The 22433-nt window shown below is 39.7% G+C and overlaps 1 protein-coding gene across 3 annotated transcripts in view; it reads right to left on the reverse strand.

Annotated features, from left to right (window-relative positions):
• Positions 1-22433, reverse strand: part of PHIP (pleckstrin homology domain interacting protein) — a 166558-nt gene that overhangs the window by 79916 nt on the left and 64209 nt on the right. For all 3 annotated transcript variants that reach the window (XM_059731372.1, XM_059731376.1, XM_019496868.2), the window contains 4 exons: positions 21230-21383; positions 19823-19957; positions 3142-3270; positions 1778-2003 (listed from right to left, as the gene is read on the reverse strand). In XM_059731372.1, coding sequence (XP_059587355.1) covers positions 1778-2003; positions 3142-3270; positions 19823-19957; positions 21230-21383 — 644 coding nt within the window. The remainder of the gene's footprint in view (positions 1-1777; positions 2004-3141; positions 3271-19822; positions 19958-21229; positions 21384-22433) is intronic.

A 22433-nucleotide genomic window follows, 5' to 3' on the forward strand; every position in this document is an offset into this window, starting at 1 on the left:
GGAGCTCCTGGAGGAGCTGGATGGGTTCAAGTCAGCAGGGCCAGATGACCTCCATCCACAGCTGCTGAAAGAATTGGCCAGTGTCATAGCTGAGCTGCTGGCACAGCTGTTCAAGCACTCGTGGTGTTCTGGCCAGGTCCCTGAAGACTGGAAAAGGGTCAATGCGGTGCCCATTTTCAAGAAAGGGAGAAGGGATGAGCCGGGTAACTTCAGACAAGTCAGTCTTACCTCTATTCCTGGGGAAAATGCTGGACAAAATAATCAAAGAACACATTTGTGCAGGCCCAGCAGGGGAAACGATGCTGAGGGGAAACCAGCACAGGTTTGTCACAGGTAGATCCTGCCTGACAGACCTTGTAGCCTTCTATGACCAGGTCTCACACTGCCTGGACGCAGGAGCCGAGGCCGATGTCATCTTCCTGGATTTTAGGAAGGCCTTCGACACAGTTTCGCACCCTATCCTCATTGGGAAGCTAGCAGACTGTGGAGTGGACGCCTACACGGTCAGGTGGGTGGCCAACTGGCTTAGGGACCGCACCCAGAGAGTGGAGGTGGATGGTTCCTTCTCGGCCTGGAGGGAGGTGGGCAGTGGGGTCCCGCAGGGTTCGGTCCTCAGACCGATATTATTCAATATCTTCATCAGCAATTTGGACAAGGGCGTGGAGAACACCCTCTCCAAGTTCGCTGATGATACCAAGTTATGGGGCAAAGTTAGTACACCAGAGGGCAGGGAGCAGATTCAGGCTGACCTGGACAGGATGGATCAATGGGCAGAGAGAAATAGGATGCAATTTAATAAAGATAAATGTAAGGTACTCTACCTGGGAAGGAGGAATCCCCAGCACACCTATAGGTTGGGGAGTGTCCTTCTCAGAAGCTCGGAGGCAGAGAGGGATCTTGGAGTCATAACTGACTCCAAGATGAACATGAGCTGGCAGTGTACTGTGTCCAGTTTTGGGCGCCGGACTTCAAGAGGGACGCGGGGAATCTCGAGAGGGTCCAGAGGAGGGCCACTCGCATGATTAGTGGCCTTCATGATAGACCCTACGGGGGGGAGGTGAGAGAGCTGAATCTCTTCAGCCTTCACAAGAGACGGCTGAGAGGAGATCTTGTGGCCGCCTATAAATTTATTAGGGGAGGTCAACGGGGAATGGGGGACGCGCTGTTTACTAAAGGCGCCCCAGGGAGTGACTAGGAATAACAGGTGTAAACTAGTTGAGAGTGGATTTAGGTTAGATATTAGAAGAAATTTTTCACAGTAAGGGTGGCCAGGATCTGGAATGGGCTTCCAAGAGAGGTGGTGCTATCACCTAGCTTGGAGGTCTTCAAGAGGAGGCTAGACAGTCACCTGGCTGGGGTCATCTGACCTTGGTCCTCTTTCCTGCCAGGACAGGGGGTCGGACACGATGATCCATTGTGGTCCCTTCTGACTCTACAATCTATGAATCTATGAAAACAGGGATTGGAGCCTTTGGTTTTAATTTTAATGGGTGCTTCTTTTGACTGACTGCAAATTTAGCCTGCCAGGTCCTAGAGTGAGTTTCTCAGCTAGTCAAAGCCAAATCTTTACTTACATGGTTCTTTTTTTTAACCTATTTAGCATACAGAAAAGACTTTTCAAAAAAAAAAAAAAAAAAAAAATCTGAATCGGTCACTATTTTAATTAACCCTTGTAATTCAATTTTATTAATATCTAAACACTGAACTAGGTTATCCTACAAAAACGCAGTTCCCAAATACCCATAGTTACAGTACTTTGGATTGATATTCAGTGTACCTGAGGAAGTCACACCCATTTGAGGAATAAGCTGCTCTTCCCTGCAGTTCTCACGACCTGGAACTAATCTCTGGTATCTTGCTGGATGAGGGTTGCCATCAACGTCAACCAAAAAGGGAGGGGGCATGAGATGTGGTGCCTGTTGTGTCTGTTCATCTAAGACAAAGTTGTTGGCATCACGGATAAGAGGCCGATAATCGCTGTGAAAGAACATCTGATCTGCTATCTGTAAAAAAGCCAATTTTATGTTTTATTACAAACAGTTACAAAGATGAAAAATAGAACTATTCAAAACAAGAATGTCTGCAAAAAGCATTCAATTTAAGTAAGATTTGTAGAAAAATAAAATGATTATAAAAGTAAAGTAACTTTTACTCCATTACAGGGGAAGAGCTAACAGGCTAATATTTTTCCAAATCTAATGCTTACAGTTTTTGTCCTATATACATTAGAGAGGGGAAAAAAAGAATTATTTTAAAAGCTATAGTGATGTGGCAGAAAACAGGATAAAACTGGCTTGAACAGTTTACAAATCATGATGCATTGTATTTCTGACAGCTACAGCTATATTACTGCATTTTAGGAGCTACCTGGTTGGAGGAAAATGAGCAGGAAATTATTTACACCAATTCAGTCATCATGTTTTGTCAAAAGAAGTTTTAACACAACTAATCTGTTTCTATTATATGTTATAAACTTGAAAAAGTCTGTCTTCAAAAGAAAATGAAAACTGATCTAAATAGTGTCAGGTTTACAATGTCAATCCATTATTGCTGGTAGCCTACGCAAGCAAGTATCAGAAAACATCTAGGATGCATAGGAATAACTAGTAAAAATTATAGAACATACAATACATATATATTAGGTACCTGTCCTCCTAAGAATTTTGTGGGCAGGTGATGCCATAAATATAATGTACCATGATCTCACTAATCTAAACAATAACTAGAATTCTAGCTTTCTTATTTATAACAGGACTAATACAGAACCAGTCAGGTCATGTTTGAAAGACAGGGTCAAATCGAGAAAGGGTTCCATCCACAGCATACCAACTCTAACCACATTAAAAGTGTTACACATTTCACTCTGTTTCCCTTCTAAGTGGTATTTAAACTCCATCTTTTGTTTGAAACTGGATGGAATTTAGTTTTAGGATAACACGATGGACAGATCACAGCTGAATGGGAGTTAGAGAGCATCAGCGAGCTACAGAAAATGTCAGTGTGGTAAAAATGCATGTAACAGTACAAAACAAAGAACTAAATTATACCTTTCTTCTTGGGGTGGTACTTTATAGTTTCATTAAAAATATTTGTTTGAGCACATTTTTTGAACTCATAACATGGGCATTTTTTGCACAATACCTTGTCATATTTGCTACTGGAGCCAAAGCCAAAAATCAAAAGGTGACCATGCGAGTCTGTACATGCAAAATGTTGACCATCAGGAGAGCACTTGCAGTCAAAAACTGCACCATGTCCTTGCCCTTCGATCTGAAATACAGCAACAGACAAAAATTTTTTTTTTTTTTTTAACCAAAAATGGGGGGTGGCTAAATTATAATCCTTAAAATTATGATGCTAATCTGTATGAAAATATCCAAGACAATATATACTCTTAGATGGAAGTTATTTCTAGTACATTGTTTACTTTTTAGCCATTCACTTTTCAGTGAATTGCATAGCAATGCTCATGAAAGATGCTAGATTGATAGCAACTGACAGACTTTATCCACAAAATAGGCATAGTACAGGAAGTGACAGTAAAACTTTCCCCTTTGATGTCCTGCTGTTAAACCTAAACAAAGAGCTGGGTCCAGTTCAGGGTTTCAGTCACCACACCCATTCAGTCCTCTACCTTTCTGCTAAATTTGCCAAGAAGCACCACAGCAATAAATGCTTTACAATACTTGCCCACTAAAAATGCACTGAAATTACCAGCCCACATATACAGATTAGCTTTGTGCTTCTACACTTCCTACTCATATTTTCTTGTAGGAGGGACAGGTTGAGGGAGATTTAGATTGGTGTGGTCTTAACTCCAGTTTTTATAGATCTGCAAATATTTTAAAAAAGTAATTTTTACCTGATACTCATTTTCTGTTTTCCAGTTCCATTAAGCCAGAACAAATGGTTTTTTGTTTTTCCCTGCAACCTGTCAATCAAGCAGAGGTGACCAATCACCACTCTGAATTTTTATGCCTTCAGCACCTCTTCAAATAGCCCCTTCCTATTCTCCCCAGGAATGAATTTTTGCATCATCTTTGAAGAGACAAAACTTCTTTCCTAACTATGGCAGGGTTATAAAAACTGATAGAAACAACATAATTAAATCCACACATATAATACTGTTCACTTCTATAGTACCTTCTCACTGAGGCTTATCAGTACCATTTTTAAAAGTCACTGAATTAAACCTCGCAAATTCTCATGAGCTAGGTACTATTATCTCCATATTACAGCCTAAAAGGTCAAGTGTCTTGCTCAAGGTCATGCATGTATTAGTGGAAGAACCTTCTCTCTCCTCCCAGTCATTTTAATCATTAGATAATATTCTCATACAGAGGGCTCTCATCAAAATGAAGTGGGTTTTTGGATTAATTAGTAAAAATGGAACACAAAACAGTTCTCTCAAATGTAGGTTCTGTTTTGCTAAGAGTCCTTCTAGAAAGTTACCTTAACATCACATCAACTAAAAAAATAGAATCAAATTTAGGCTTAGTGAACATGTAGATGTGAAGTAAATCAGCTTTACTGATTATTTTATTTGTTTTGCTTTTTGTTTGTTTTTTTTTAAAGCAGCTCACCATTTTGCTCAATAAGGAAATTACAGCTCTAGTAGGGCAGGCCCTTTACTTCTGCAAAGGAATAAGCCTTGCAGATTCATACTAAAGCCCTATTTAGCTATCAGGAAAAAAGGTAATATAGACTTTAGTTCCCACAACAGCCTCCAAGAAAATAAAAACACAATACCAAGCTTCCTAATGATAACATCCTCAGTAATTCAACTTCAGGATGCTGCTCAAGCTTAAGACATTTTTAAAGACAAAGACATTTTCATAAGACAAAAGGCAAGAACTAGAAAGAATGGATGTACTGGTTATCGTGAAATGCTAACTTTTAGAATAAGGTTTTTGCCTCTCTTAGGAGAGATGCCTTGAATGGACCAGTCTAAAAAAAAAAATATAAAAAGCTCTGATCCTTTCTTATAAATACCAGAATGCAGCTTCTCTAGCTATTAGTACTATATAAGTGCTTTGATTTCAGAAGTTGCCAAAAATCTTTCTAATCCAAAATTGTTTTGGGAAGGATGGTAGGAGGTTCTACTAGATGTGGCAGGCAACAGATTTCTTCACTAAATTCTTCAAATTTAAAAAGAGTTGATGCTATTTTAGACTTGATTTTGGCAATTAGTGTGAGCATCAGAGAGGAGCTGGATGTAGAAAATAAACTGGGATTTAGTGATCCAATGTAAATTGAATGAAAAGATAAATACAGGTCCTTAACTTAGAATGTTGTGTTTAAAGAAGGAACACTTTGTAAAACCAAGAGAACTTAGTTATATGAACTAGACTGAAGTTTAAGAACTTGAACGTAGAAGAGGTCAGGCACACAAAAAACATACGTGGAACAAGCACAGCAAGCAAGGGGAACACGTGCATGTAAGATCTTCAGCCTTAAATGAATGAATAAAATCACCTCAAAAATTATTTAGAATCCATAAGAAACAGAAGAAAATAATACAGCAGTCCTAGAGTGATGTGCCCTAAAGGTCAAAAAGCATTGGGTGGGGTACAGCAAGGATTGCCAAAAATCAAGCTGAATTAGGACCTTGCAAAGAAACAAAATAGCAAAAGGTTCTTTATTTGCATAAATGAAGAGACAAAAAGAAAAAGGAGTGCAGTTGCTATGCAGTGACAATGGGGTAGAGATTAGAGAGAATGCAGGCACGCTCAAAAACAAAAAAGCAGTTTTCAATAAAGATAATTAGCTAGAACATGGAAGAAGAGGCAGGACAGCTAGTGGGAGGTGAAAAATTAAATGAAGCATAACTCAAGAGTGCTTAATGATTTCAAGTTAGGGAGCCAAATAATCTCCACTCCAAAACTCTGAAAGAATTAAACACATGAAGTTGTAGATCTTGATAAATCAATTAAAAATATCTGCTTGAAACTGTTGGGGAAGGGGACTGTAGTATTTATTTTTTAAGAATGGGAAGAAAAACGATTTGGGTAATTACAGGTCCATTAGTATACAAGAGTTTAGAACAAATTTTGAAGGGAAAAAAGAAAGGACAATGTGTAATCAAAAGAGTTTACAAAGGCTGATCACACCAACTAACTTTTTTTTTTTTTTTTTTTAATAAGAAAACTGCTTTGTAGATAAAGCAAATGTAGTAAAATCTAATTATCTAGATTTCAGTAAAGCATTTGATCCAGTACTAGAGGATAATTTATTAATTCACATAAAGATAATCATTAATATGAGAACTGTAAGAGATTAAGAAACAGGCTAAAGGAAGTATGACAAAAAAAAGATGTAGGGCTGGTACTAGTGATGTAACTAGTAACACGTGTTACTTGTGTTGTAACTAACAAAACTTCCTCATAGATCTGCCTTGGGACCAATCTTATTTTTTTCATTCATAACCTTGATACAAGAAATAAGAACTTATTAAATGTTTACGAAACAGAAATGGAAATAATTATAAATAAAAAGGAAAGTTGAAGCATTATAGTAAAGAACTGGATGATCTTAAGAGTTGGAGATGCAAAATCAGAATAAGATTATACACATGACCATGCATGTTAGTATTAATACTATTTTTTTTCTTTAAACTGGGAGTTCCTTAGTTGGAAGCAATGGAGGACATAAAAGACCAAGGTATGCTACTAGGACACAGGATTACTATGTAATAGAGCCATGAAAAAAGGCAAATGCAATCCAAGGAAGTATGGGGAGAGATATTTCTGGCTAAGTATGACTGACACTGGTTGAGGCACTGGTGAGACCTTATCTGGACTACTGCATACAAATTTGTGTCCAAAATTAAAGAAAGATTACTTAAATTTAGAACAGATGCAAAGACAGACTACAAGGATGAAGAACACAATGGACGGCCTATCTTATGAAAGGAGATTGAGAACTTTTTTTATTAAATGAAGCATAATTAACAAAATGAACACTAACAAGGGATATAGCTGCTGTCCATAAATACTAGTGACAGAAAGGAATATTCAAGTTAAATGACAATATAGGGACAAAAACAAAACATGAATGAATCAGATTTGAATACTTCTCAATAAAAACTGTAAGATGCATCTCCCTCTCAGAAGAGTAAGCTTTTTGGAACAACCTTCTACTAGGAGGAATTGGGACAAAAATCCTAACCATTTTTAAGACGAAGCTTGATCAGTTTAGGGAAAGGAGATGGGATAGGATTGTTTGCAAAGACCTCACCAGTCCTATGTTCTTATTTGTCTTGAAGGAGTTTCTAGGATAGTCTTTGACAACAATGTATTCAATACGTTTTGCTTATAGCCTGGATGTTAGCTATATATTTAAAAAAACAATCAATCAGAGATGAACATATCCATAGAAGGATATATATTGGTATGTGTTCTGTCAAGATTTTCAAATGCCATTCCTTTTAGATGTGGTACATCCTCTCAGGCATTTCATCAAGGGTAAATTCTAGAAAATGAGCAGTAGCTTTTTCTTGAGCTAAAAGAGTATTAAGAGGGCTTCCATTAGGAATCTCAGTTCTCATGGTTCCTGGTCTATTTATAAAGACTAGATAAATGTGTCTGTGCTTGCCCATGATATGATAAAGAAAGAACATCACAAAACTTTAAGAACAGAAGTAGAACCACCTTGCTTTTTAGTAGATTACTGAAAAACAAAGTTTTTTAAAGATCTTTATCTTAAATTACTTTACATCTCAAATATGTTCCCAGACCATGAAACCTGCATCAAGGTCAAAATAGTCCAGTGTGATCCCAGAAAAAAAAAAGTTTATTGATCTACAATGAAATTTACCAATAGGAGGGAAAAAAAACCTTGATTCTAAATCCCCAATACTAAAAGTGTTCAAATGAACAGCTGATTTTCTCCCCAATCTGGCCCATAACAGCAACTGACTATACAAAAAAAATTGGGCTCTGATCTCCAGCAATCATATTTCCAAAAGGGAATCCAGTCCCCATATATGATAATGGCTGATGAGTTGCACATGGGCTCAGAATGCTCTCCTCAGAGTTGATCAGAGCTTGCTAGGAGAAAAAGTTCCACATGGACAAATTAGTATTCCCAAGAAACAAAAAGGCATCTTTCAATTGGAGTGATGATGCTGTGAAGAGCAGCTGCAAAGTTTATCAGATTACACTGAAAGTATCTGAGTCTAACATTATAGGTCTGGGAATTAGGTTGATGAGATCAGTAAAAAATGACTTTTTGTAAGCCAGAAAAAAAGCATTTTGTCTAAATTACGTCACCTGCTATATTTTAATTATAATAAATGGACTTCTGGCTATGGATAAAACGTTAACAACACTATAAAAAGGGGATAAAACATAGTACTGCACAGGGATGCATCTGAGCTCTTCATCTCGCTCTCTGTTCTCTTACACAGTGATGCAACAGTGTCCGCTTGCAACCAAGGATTAAAAAAAAAAAGACTAAAGACTATAAACAGGAGTGTGCAGAAATTCCAAATTGCAAATGACAGCCTCTGCTTGATTGACAACTTGCAGGAATAAACCCGTATTGCTCTGAATCAGTGGATGATGGAACACTGACAACATTGATTCCTCAAAATAAGGGTTAAACAGTTCTAAAATGCTTAAGTCATCATTTTATGTATTTTCCTTAGAACTGAAGTTCAATACTGAGAATACAAATAAGCATCACCAGATCTAGTAGAACCATCTTTGCTAAACATCATGCTCCACATAAAGGAGACTCAGTCAGTTTCTAATCTTAGCTTGAAATAATACAGCAGTTCAAAAGAGAACAACGAAAGAACCGATTCACCCAAAAGTCCTCATTCTGCAACTGCATCTGTGCTGGTAAAACCCAGCTCAAGTGTGGGACCCCCATTCGTTTCAATGGAGTTCTGCATAGGCAAAGGATTCTACCTTTGTAATTTCAGTTGCAGGATCAGGACCCAAGTTTGCATATATAATAACTATGAAATGTTTTCTGAAATGGAAATCACACAGATATCAGGAAAGCTACATTCACAAATTTAAAATGTTTTCATCTGATCTTTGGATTTGGTAACCTTTTGTGTGTAAATATGGTATTGTCAGTTACTGTTTTATAATTATTGTCTTGGAATGTGTCACTGAAAACTTTAACTAAACTGCAAAGTTGAGAATATATAAATTAATTTGCTACCTCTCATTAAATCCTCAACCATACATGTAGTGGGGTTTAGAGATCCCATGCGAGTATAAATATTTTAAAAAGGTGAGGAAAGGAAGATGAGAAGAATGATACAAACTAGAAACAAAAAAAGCACCATACATCCTATGGAAAAAATATGACTGGATTAACAATGCATAGTACAGCAATTACACTGACTTATTTAGGAATGCAATACTTTCAAGAATTAGGTCCCAAACCTAGGGATTAATTTCAGAGCTTATTTCTGAAAATCTCGTCTGCATTTTTGGACTTTTGAGTGTTTGGCCTGGCAAGCTTAGTGTTAACTCAATACTTTTCCCACAAATTAGATTAACATGTATTAGCTTTCTTACAAAGATCAGATGAATTCTGCTTAATTGAGTGTGCCTCCTATTTTTTTATTCATATTCTCTTATAACTAGTATAAAAGCAAAACTGAGGGGAAAAAGATGGATTTATTTTGCTCACCAAATTTTCTGAAAGGTGATGTGATAAGCACATCTCACCTCACATAACTACCAAATATATATTTATGATAGTTAAGTGCCTGGTTAATATAGACTAGCCAAATTCCCTGATGGTCACAGCTCTATCTGAGAAGTTCAGGTTGTTTTCTTACTAGGTAAGTATTCAAAACAATGATAGTATTTGCCAGTAGTGCTGAATAATGTAAAACAATATTTGTTACAGGTTTAGAACAGCATGTTTTTGTACAGCAAGTTATCATGTGCACTTCCTCTAGTAAGTGCCAATAAAATACTCATTTAATTTAAATGACATGCTGCAAAATATAAATGTCTATTCCATTTGGTTTTATTATTTTATTCCAACTCCAGAAAGCTTCTAACAATTTGAATCTGCCAGAATTGTATTCCGTAAAAGAAAACTAAGAACCAAAAGAGTATTTCTCATTTCTACACCACATTCATATAAAAGTGTAAGCCTAATTTTTTTCCAGGCCAAGAAAGAAAGGAGATGAACAAAAAATTAATTATGTACAACGAAGTTTCATTTTCTAGATTGACAAATACATTACTTTTTAATGTATTCTATAAATTAAACATGTATTCTAAAAAAAATGCATCACCTGCAAATTGGTAGGCAACAAAGTCACTTTATGAGCTGTTACATGACATCACTTAAACTCTTCTCTATACTGAGATTCTTCCACTACCGTTACTTGAACGTTGAGGAGGCATACCTATACTATGATGGAAGTGTGTCCTGGCTACAAAAGGGCCAAGCACACCAGGCTGACCCAGGCTCACACATGTGGTTTAAAGCCTGAAGTAAGGCAGTCAAAGCCACTCCAGGGTCCTCCCGTGACCAAAATCTCAGGCATGTCAGAAAACAAGGTCTTAAGAGAAACTGCAGTGGGATACCCCACATCAGAGCAGTCCCATCCAGGATCTTTGAGAAGCCTTGTATATTCAAACTATATGTGTTACAGAAGAAATGCAGGCTTAGGAACGTGTTTTATGTTTTCAAACAAAGGGATGTTTGAGAGAAGTAAGTCTTTTCAGCCTCTTACATGGCATTTAAAAAATACCCAGATAAATAATAAAACAAGTTAATAAAATGTGTGACCTACTAATTTCATCTAGTTGAAATAGCAGTCATTACAATTTTACTTTAAAAAGGGAGATTATGAAGTAATTTTGAAATATTACAATCTTTCCTGAAAAAAACCTGATGACTTGAGGGGGAAAAAAAAGGCTAAATAGAAAGATATTTGGCTTAAATGCACTTACACAAAGGTATCATCACATCTTTGAATATCTTATGTTTTAGTATACAATAAGGATAGACAACTTGGTGATTTTCAGTTAGCTGAGTTCAGGAAAACAATCTCTGATAGATTCATACTTAATTTTATGTTTAAGGTAAACAAATATAATCATTTTATCCAAATCCTTGGTAAGAAGAGGCAGTCTACTTTAACCTTTATGTTAAACTTGGAAAGACAGTAAAAAAAGGTAAAATATTCAATGCTATGAAAAATAACAAATAAACCTTCATTACTGTTGAAATGTATAGTAATTTTTTAGTACAGAAAAATTCTCTATTAAAATCTTTACATTCTTGTGAAACAAAGTACCTATTAGAAGATTTTACCACCTCTGCACCATTTTCCTAGTTGTAGTGTTTATAAAACCACAGTATCAAGTAGCAACACTCTTAAACACTCCTAGTAGACATTTATTTTTCTAAACCCAGCAAATTCAATAATAGCTAAAATTCAAAGATTTTTGGAAGGCTTCTCAAAACTAAGAGTGTAAGATTATCCTTTTCCCTCTTCACAAAATAGCAACACATTGATAAAATAGTAAGTTATGTAACTTTCAAAATAAATGCAGTGTCTCATCCTGCAACAGAAAACAAACTAGAGAAGTAAATGAGGCTTTACAACATAAAATGGTCCACACCTCCATGAATCTACTTAAAAGATGAGGCCCTGTAACATGCAAGTCAGGGGATAGAAACCTTAATTTTTTCAAAGCAATTTCAGTCCTGTCACACATTTTGCATCTTCTACTCCTGCTCTGGTTAAATGAATTTCAACATTTTGCATTTTGTTTTTATGCTATTAAACCTAAACTCACTCACTCTTTCCCTCTCTCCTGATATTCTTCTTTAGGCATACTGAACCTTAAACAATGACATTTGACATTTGTCTTATGAAAGAAAGACTTGTATTTTTTTTCTAAGTCTAAACATATATTAAGAGGAAAATGTGTGCGCAATATAGCTACTTTTTAAATGCTACTATTAGAAACATACAAACTTCTGACAGAATTAGTAACCTTAATATGTTTAATCAATGTGATTGTGTGCATTTTTGTTCCACTTCATCTGCAAGCGTCACTATAATTGAATTTCCTCTGTGATCTTATGAAAGATTTATGGCAGGTTTTAACCCATCGATCTAGACAAACTCCTCTGAGGTAAATACAAAATGGTAAAAAACAAACCAAAACGAAGCAAAACAAAACAAAACAAAAGAATAAGAAAACCCCTAAACAATCTCTCTGTCTCTCTCTCTGCCTTTGATTGCTATGCCATTCAGCTTTTGTATTTCATCATCTGAAGCTAGCTGAATTGTTCTGATAAGGCCAAGCGAATTCACTGCGGGGAAAGTACACAAACACTGGATACAATTAATGTTTACTCGGAACTACAAGTCAAGGAAAATGCTCCACAGTTTCTTGGATATAAAAGTATGATGCTTCCTCCAGAGCACTTCTAGCATGAAACAATGGAGCGGGGTTCTTCTATGCAGTAGGGATCTGAATGAACATATGACTGATTTCTAGTCAGACCACCCAGGTGTCTGGAAAAAGACCTAGAGCTTCAGAAGACAGAACAGTTATCCTAAAGTGGATCTTTAAGGTGTCACAGTCACTATGGATCTGACTGTAGGTAGGCATGATGCCCATGAGCACAAGATCAGAGCTATCTGACAGTGTCCATCAGTACTGTGCATGTGGTCTGTGACTGCTCCTGCATAAAAGGCAATGGTTTCACTCCGTTTTCTTGCAAGTCAAAGCTAAATGCTGCTTATGACTTCAAAAATCAGAGAGAATGCAAGTTGTGCAGTTCACACCAGTGTCTCAAAGAACCAGTTACTATAGGTTAACTAACTGTTCTTTCCTTTAAGCTTCAGTCTGGATTCCGTAGGTTAAAGGCAAAAAATATCTACTACTTTGAAGGGCAGGAAGCAGGAACATCTGATGTTTCAGACAGAGAAAAAAAAAGTATTATTTTCCCATATCTGTCTTCCAAGATAGTTGCCATGCCAAAGGCCTGTTTGAAAACAATCAGTGGCTTGCTCCACATCTCTACTTTACAATTCTTAGAGGCTGGTGCATTTCTGACACAAGGTGAAGACAGAGTGTGCTGTGATGAAGTGTGCTCTGATATCAGTTAATGGACAAAACTGGATAAACAGTATGACCCATTTAGACAACCTCTTTGACAAGATGGCTTGGTCATATTCTGATGAGCCAGGTACAACCATAAACAGGTACACCTGTCAATAAATGTCTGGAAATATCCAATATATGCAGGCTGTTTCTCTCCTTCCAACATTGTGCCCAATTTCAAAGAAGGGAAGATGGAGGACCCGGGCCAATCAGCCTAACCTCCATCCCAGGGAAAATCCTGGAAAAACTCATTAAAAAAAAAATCTGCGTGTGATACGCTTGTTGAGGGTACGACTCTAATGACAGCCAGCATGATTTCGTCATGGGTAGGTCTCATCTTACCAATCTCATCTCCTCCTACAAAGAGGTCTCTCACCACCTGGACACCAGAGAGAAGGCCAACATTATATAACTAAACTTCCAAAAGGGTTTTGATCTAGTATCCCACGATATCCTTGTGGAAAAATTGGAAGATTGTGGGCTTCACTACTCAACAGTTCAGTGGGTGGAAAACTGGCTGCATGGTAGGACCCAGAGAGTTCTCATGAACGGATCTGTGTTATCCTGGCGAGAAGGGGCCAGTGGTGTCCCTCAGGAGTGCATGCTTGGACCAGCGTTTTTCAGTATCTTTATCAATGATTTGGATGCAGGGGTGAGAAGCTCACTGGCCAAGTTTGCAAATGACACCATGTTATGGGGGAGCATGGTAATGCAGATACAGGCAGAGCTGGACAGGCTGGAGAGTTGGGCAGATCAGAACCAGATGAAGTTCAACACTCAGAAGTGTAAAGGTGCTCCATCTAGGGTCAAACAATCCCCAACATACCTAGAGTCTCAGTGGTGACAATTTGACGTGCACCACAGCCAAAAGGGACCTAGGAGTAAAGATCTACCATTGCATGAACATGAGCTGGCAGTGTGTTGCTGTGGCCAGCAGGGCAAACAACACACTGTTGCATCTCATGCAAAATTAAGTGATACTCCCACTGTATTCCGCATTCGTGAGACTGCAGCTGGAGTACTGCATCCAGTTCTGGGCACTGCACTTCAACAAGAACGTGGAAAAACTTGAGAGGGTCCAGAGAAGAGCCACCCGTATGATCAGGGGCTTGCAAAACAAGCCATACGAGGAGAGGCTGAAGGACTTGGGCCTCTTCAGCCCACAAAAGAGAAGGCTGAGAGGGGACTTGGTAGCAGCTTACCGCTACATCAGGGGAATACATCAAGAACTCAGTGAACAGCTGTTCACCAGGGCACCCCTGAGGAAGACCAGGAGCAATGGATACAAACTGCTGGAAAGCCGCTTCAGGCTCAACTCCAGGAAAAACTCCTACACAGTCAGGGTGTCCAGACTGTGGAATAAACTCCCTCCAGTGGTGATGCAGTCACCTACCCTGGAAATCTTCAATAGGAGACTGGACAGTTACCTTGCTGGGGTCACTTGACCCCAGTTGTCTTTCCCTGCCTAGTGCAGGGGGACTGGACCTGATAATCTACAAGGTCCCTCCCAGTGCCTAATAATCTATTAATCTAAGTACTGGTTTGGAAAGACTACTAGTAGATTAACCTATTCATTTAGGTGAAGCTGCAGGACAATAATATGATAAAGGGGGTTTGAAGAGGTCTGACAATATGGGCTTCAAGTTCACCAAACCTCTATGCTGAAGTGCAGCAATAGTGGGCAAAGACCGTAATGGAGGCTCCAGGAAAACCAGATTAAAGAACTGAATCTGACTTGGGATCTTAACGGGAGGGTAAATATGCAACAGGCCCTTGAGAAATGTTGATACTGGGTATGAAAATTCAGAGTTTGATACAGAGTTAATTGATTATAAAAGCATTCTGACAACTAAGAGTAAGCACACACTGTTGGCACCTGAAGTGTTAGCGGCAATACCTTTGGTATTAGGGCCCTATCTGAGTCTTGGTATTTGACTGTCCATAAAGTAGAAGTTTCCTTTTAGATGCATGGCCCTTTCTCCTCCAAAAGTTTCTGCTCCATGAGATTTATCAAACTTGTCAAGAACTGCATCTATCAGTACTCCTTGATGAACCAACATGAGTGTAATGACTGCTTCTCACTGCAACGCGTTTAAACTGAATCAGACATCAAGCCCAGGCAGACAGAGATACAGCAAAAGCTCTGTTATGCGGCACCCATGGGGACCGGGGGTGCCGGATAACCAAATATGCCGGTTACCCAGGATGCCCGAACAGGCATCTTTGCCTGTTTGGGCCACTGCCCCCCCCGCCATACCGCCACTCCTCCCTGGTGTCAGTATGCTGGGGGACAAGAGGAGAACACCATGCAGGGTGCTTTGCCCTGGGCCTTGGGACCTAGGTGAAACCGGAAGTGCCACAGTGGGCACCTCCAGTTTCACTTTTGCCGCTTTGACCAGCATGCCAGTTAATGGAGCATGCCCGTTTCTAAGGTGCCAGATAACGTGGCTTTTACTGTAGAAGGAACCTGAATACATACAGGCAAGACATTCAACAGCCAGAAATGTTTCAGTCAATAAGAGGATAAGAAGATATCAGCATGACCTTGCCCTATTTGACCTTGAAGATAATTTGTGCAGCACTGGGGGGAAAAGAGGCAAATTGAGGGTTGGGGGGGGAGGGAAGGGAAGGAACTTGGGCACCACTTTAGCAACAAGGCATGCAGGCCAGATCCAACAGTCTAAGTCCAAAATTACAATCAAAGCATCCTCGCTCAGTAGTCGCTCTTGGGGTTTGGGAACTAAATCTCACTGGATACTTCCCTGTTCTGTAGGTTGTTCAAATACTTGCAGGTTTGCTTTTGTGCATGTACAGAACTATTTTAGCCTGATCAACACAGAGTCCAGAAAAATCAGTAGCAGTGCGCAATTCAAAAAGACACAAACAGGATCAGATCCTTCATAAAAAGCAGCTGCAATTGCCTTAGGACAGTGGTGATCAATCTTTTTGCCCAGCAGGCCAGATGGGCAGTGCCCAGGCTGTTCACGGGCTGGATCCACCTCGTAGTCCAGATCTAGTGCCAAGCAGCCACAGCATGGCTCCATCCAGCCATGCAGAAGGGGGCACAGTCCCAACCCAACCTCGCTCCTTGGGGGAGGGAAGGAGGAAGCGTGGCCCAGCCCCATAGGGGGATGGTCATGGTCCAGCCCCAACCCAGCCCTGCAGGGGGGAGAGGTTTGACATGGCCCCACAAGGGGAAGGAAGAGATTTGAACCAGCCCTAACCCAGGGAGCAGGGATGGGCAACACAACAGTTGTTCCAGGTTGTGCACTCAGGCTATTATATAAAAGTATGGGCTCCACCAGTAGTTGCTGCTCCTCTTTCATCATTACAAAAACAGTACTAACCTCAGAAGACAAGTCCACACTACACATCTCATATGCATGGATGTACCTAAAATCTACACTACATATTCTGTATGGATGGATACAGCATATCCCGGGATACGGTTTCTAAATTCTGGCAAGGAACACCCCTAGTTTTAGCATGCTCTCCATGCAGAATGTAGGTTTTGTGGTGAGTTTCTTGTTTTTAATTGAGCTTTTTTTAAGATATGTAATTTTCCCCATGCATTGAATAGAAGAGCGTAAGTACCTAATTCTGAGTTTTGGATTGCTGTCAGTGTGGCATTTAATTTGTAACACATGTAATGCCCTTTATTTGATATAAGGCCCTGGTAAAGGAAACTGAGCTCCAGCCCCTTTTGCAAGAAGTTTAGAAACTTAGTACTCTCCTTCGTAGGAAACATTTTGGTAGCTTCTCATTGGTTAAATATTGATTCTGTGATTGATACATGCAGCAACCACTTGTGAGGGCTACCCCATGCCTAGTCTACTTAAAGAGCCTGTCATATTGTTACTGGCTCCTCGAAAATGCAGGCACAGTGAGGTCGCATCATGGTAATAAATCCCAGTTTGCAGCTACATGACCTTCTGGAAGAGATGACCAAGCACATCCTTACTCCTTTACATAGTGCCCTGTGGAGTCCAATAAAAGAGCTAGAATGTTCATAGGTCAGCCAGATGACCCTAAACATTAATACACTCATATACAGTTTCAAAATATCCTGGGACCACTTCTTTGCCTCTGCAAATAGTTTAGGCAGGTACCTTAACCTGTTCCTGGTGTATTTATGGATTATGTTCATGGACAGGGAAAAGGACACATTCTCTGGATCCAGTCACTAAGTAAGTTCTTAAGCACTGGAAGTACTATGTTCTCTTCTGAGAGAAGCCATACCATATACAGATATTTGCTCTTCTCAGAGTGATTTAACTCTGATTGTTCCCTATTTGTCTCCTGGACTGCCCATTTTTACTGGCAGAAAAAGCCTGAATATCTGCACACACATGGTTTCTCCTGAAAAAGCAGTGATCCTCCCAAGAAAAACTGAATGTCTGTATGATGCCAAAGTAACTTCATATCCTCAATACCCAAGTATCATGTTTCAGTCTGTTCCTCCAGCAATGCCTTATGCTTGGAGCCATGATACTTTTGCACATCACCACCTACAGACCTGACTGCTGTGCTGTCACCTACAAGGTCTATCGATAGCTGCCTGCCAGTCTGCTGCAATTACTTCTCTGAGGTCATATGCTGCCTTGTGGGAACTTCAACAAAAGTTTCATTATAATAGTTGCAAGCCCCTGGCAGATATTATTTCCATCAAGCAACAAGTGATATAATTCAACTGAAAATGTCACACCATATGATTTACTTCACATTCAAGGGGGAAGAGATATAGAGGGAAAAAAAGCATCCTGGAAACTTGCTTTGCCAGCACCCACCAGCTGTGCTGGGAATAAGAAGTCATCTGGGCTCCCCTTGGGTGAATGAACTACTTCCCCAACCCTTGTGTATATCCAGAGAGACCCGTGCAAAGGGTGAGGAAACTGCACAGAAGCAGCAGGGCTCAAACTGGCCTGGAGCTTTGTGTGCTTGTCCTGTCCTCCAAATCTTTACCCATTTTAGACAAGTAAAGCATGTCACTTAAGAGTTTGTTTACACCTTGGCTTTCACAAAAAGGTGCTAATGGTTACTTAAAGAAGCAGACTTAAGGCTACTTAAAGAAGGGGAGAAGGGGCAATGAATCAAGACACCTCCCACTAGTGTATCCTAAGGAAGCAGAGTTAAGCATAACAGAGTACGAGAATGAGCACACAATCGACCCTGAGATGCTGGAGGACCTGGACAAACACTATCACCCTGTGTGACACGTCACATGTTCAAATTAAAAGTTTGACAGAAACCAGCCACAAAAAACGTTCTACATTTTTCAAGCAATAACTTTGTGGCTCGTTGGCCATTTGTATGTCTGGCTGCCATTTTTATTGTGCAATAATTGCTTTACATGTGTAGGATGTCTACATTTATTGTTCAATTAGCCAGGTAATTGCAATTGCACAAAGGTAATGTGCCTGGGGATGCCAGTGAGATGCCACCCGTAAATAGATCAGGTTTTTTGAAGTACTTGTGTCGGATTTGGATTTTTCCTCTAGTACTGATACCACAACTTAGTTCAGAAACCAGATACCAATTCTTTACCCATTTCACTATAGGAAATGTAGTGTCACAAGGCTTTACCAAGCGATCCCTTTATTTACAAGTAGAGTAGTTTTTAAAAAGCACAGGAATGAATAATGAATGAGATTCCTTCATTAAGGCCTATGGATGCTGACAGACTTGGGAGGTGGGGAAGAACAAAAAACAAAAACAAATGAAGAACACCCACCCCGCAAAAAAGCCAAAACAAAACAAAAATGCTCTTTACTGAAAGAACAGCACATTACTTGGACCCGGCTCCACAGCATCTGTATAAATTGGGTGCTTCAAATGTTAGATAAAAGCACCAAACCCGCCCCCCTAAAGTGACCAGCCCATACAGATGTTGGGTGAGCTGGGTCAAAATAACATGATGCCTCTTCTAACGCCCCTAATGCCCTTTCAAATTAACACTGAGCCCAGGGCATGTGCTGGGCTCAACATGGGGAGATGCAGAGTTTAAAGTAAAGCATAATTTTTGGTTTGGGGTTTGTTGGTTTTTTTGTGAGGGAAGGGGAACAAGGGGGGGGGGGGGGTGGGTTACATCTGTAAGCAGCCTACATTTATATCAGCAGAATCTCTGCAACTCTCCTAAGGAGGTCCTGAAATGACAATCATCATCCAGGACTGGTACTATCAATACCTTATCTGATGACACAGATCAGTAAGCCTTTGCAATTGAAAGAAGATGCTAGTTTTGTTTAGCTCCCAGGTCAGGTTTGTCTTGGTGATTTCTCCCAGCTGGAGTGAAGAACCAAATTAAGATGGAATTCAGCTACAGTTTCCATCCTGGTGCAATGAACAAGCAAGAGAACTGACAGAGTAAGGGATTCTCTGCCGTTTATGCTCTCATACAGAAGAACAAAGAGGTACAAGACACATACACAACCCCAGCCAGTGCTATTCAAAAGACTCTGATTTTGTGCAAGTGAAGCATATGCACGGACAGATAATTGGTGACTTCATCATCTGAGTAAGTGCATTTTTGGTAAAGTTACAGGTAAAACAGGAGTTTACTATTCACTTCAATGAAGCCAGGATGTTACCCTCCTTACCCCTCCAGCCACACACATGCATACCAACTGCCCCACATAGTTGTAGAGGATTAGTACAGTGAAAAAATATAGAAAAGTAGCTCAACATCTCTCTATCGTAAGTAAATAAAGGATAGTTACCATATTGAAGTAAGACCTAATTTTGACCCCTCTTGCCAGATCCCAGACTATGACGTTGCCATCATGGCCAGCAGAGAAGAGAACTCTAGGATCAAATGGATGAGGTTCAAGAACAAACACTTCATCCTCATGTCCCTGAAATTAAATATATATATTTTTTAAAATGTGCTGTCGAGAATAAAAAAGAATGGCTCAAATAATATAAACAGATACAATTATCACTATAGTATCAGCAGTATAAACATGCAAATAGGTCATAACAATGTGAACCTGTATAAAAAATGGCAAACATACAACAGCAGTTTGACAACTCTACTAGCTTCTCATTTCTCTTTGTGGCCCTTCATGCAATCTTCTTCTCTGTTCTCTCTCAGGACAATTTTAAATAAATTATTATGAGTATGTCAGCTGTGGGGTCCCTGGGTCCTCACAGCTGAGACCCAGAGCCCCATTAGCTGCGAGACTCTCAGTCCCTGCTGCAGGTGAGGCACAGCCAGGACTAAAGATCTCCGTGTGACCAAGGGTTTCACATACCCCCAAGCCTTGGGGATCACAGGATCCACAATCCCCCAGGCTCAGAGGTTGCACCCCAGTAGGTGGGAGCCCCATCAGATGCAGGGACTCTCAGTCCCAGCTGCATGTGGTCCCCCATGGCTAGGGGCCCAGTCAGCAAAGAGGGCTCCCAGCTATGGGTGCCTGCTTCTTGCAGATGCAGGGGAAGCCAAGATTGGGCTCCCCCTACACTGGTAATAAAGGTGTGATTAGATCTAATGTGCAATCCCGCAGTTGTGCCTCCCGCCACGTACGTGTGGCAAGGCAGAAGGTGTGACTGTACGGATCACACATTAAATCCAATCATGCATTTACCTGCCCAGGTAGAGGGGGCCTCAGGAAGAGTAGTGTAAGTAAATGTAGAAGAATTATTTCATGCCCAAAAGATGACGGTGTAACAAGGACTGGTTTCTGTGATGCAACCGAGGAATTAATGCACCCTAAGTCAGACTTTCATAGCAGTACCAAAGATCCTGTATATTTGCATAGCAAGAAAAATAGGTACAGGAATATTTATGCACAGAAAATTCTTACTTCTTATTACATAAGATTAACAATACGCATTGCCAATAATTTCAAGACAGCAAGACCAAGAATGTGTCTCCTTTGTCACTTATGGACACTTACATCTCCAAAGCAAGCACAGTAACTCTCTGAAATGTTAGTTCAGGGTAAGTATCAGTACGTGTATTTCTAGACTAGATTTTGATTGAAATAAAAAAAAATTAATATCTACAGCTAATAATTGGCAAGGCATGTTATGGTGACCTTCAAAAAGGGAGATATGGAGTAAGCTTTTACTGGCCTCAAACATGGTATGCATTTTCATGTTGAAAATAAGATCAAGAACCTTACCATAAGGACATGAATAAGTTGGCCAGTGAAAGAATTCCAAACTTTTAGAGTCATGTTATTAACTGCAGTTATAACAGAGTTGTCATGGCGGTCCCATGCCACCATTGTTACTTTCAGTTTTGTGATTTTGTCTTCTACTCCTTGCAGACTTTGTCTAAAAGTAAACAGCAAAAAGGAGTTTCAAAACAATTTAAATTAATTTGCCAAAACTTTCCCATTGTCCAGAAACTCCAGAAATGTACTTTTTTTTTTTTTAAATAAACAGACTCAGAATTGCAAATTTTTCAGTGTTTACATTTCCCACTGAAGGCAATAATACATTTCTGTAACAACATGCACAACTGAAAAATTAGACATATATGATGGAAATAAGCGCAACAATACATGTCCAACAGGAAAAAACAATTCAATGTTCTTAAAGTAATTCATAAAGTGGCACTCTAAGTGGCAGCAGGTTTCACAGGCCACACTATGAAGCATCAGTGCAATTTCTGTCTTCAGATAGTGCCTTCTGACACCACTTCAACCTATGTAAATGGATTGGGACATGTAGCAAGGTAGAAAAATCTGAAGAAAAACTGTCTGCATACATGGGCAAATTTGGCTTACAGAACCTCTATTACTGGTGATTATGACTATGTAAAAAATATTGTCCTAAGGCTCTGTCAATCATATTCCTGGGGTTGGGGAGGAGAAGGTCACCTTCAAACTAAATATCTATCACATGAAAATGTCTAAGGTAATGAACATGGAACTCCATAAAGTCGTATATGCAAAGAATTTTTTAGGACACAGCCTCACTTAAGGCAACAGGTGAAGTCCAAGTTCCATTAATGACATTGGGAAAACCCACTGACCTCAATGTGGCCAGGATTTCACCCACTGTTCAGAGCCTTACCTCCCTTCCATCGCATATGAAAGAGTAGCTCATCTCAAATGTCATGTTTATTAATGATTTAGGATTATAATTTGTATGTTTCTTAGTATTTCCGAATTTGTAAACTAAAACACCCCTCCCATACCAGAGACTATTCCTGTAAAGTGCTGGGAGTACATTCAGTTATTAGCCCTCCAACTGGCCCTATGCCTTACAAGGACCTTTGGGAGAGTGGGGAAGAACCGGGAGGGGAGGGTGGAGGGACAAGGCAGATGGAACAGTGTTAACACTTATCAAGACATGAGACAGGAAAGGTATCTCTGTGCT

This window comes from Alligator mississippiensis, chromosome 1 (assembly GCF_030867095.1).
Source record: "Alligator mississippiensis isolate rAllMis1 chromosome 1, rAllMis1, whole genome shotgun sequence".
Lineage (NCBI taxonomy): Eukaryota > Metazoa > Chordata > Crocodylia > Alligatoridae > Alligator > Alligator mississippiensis.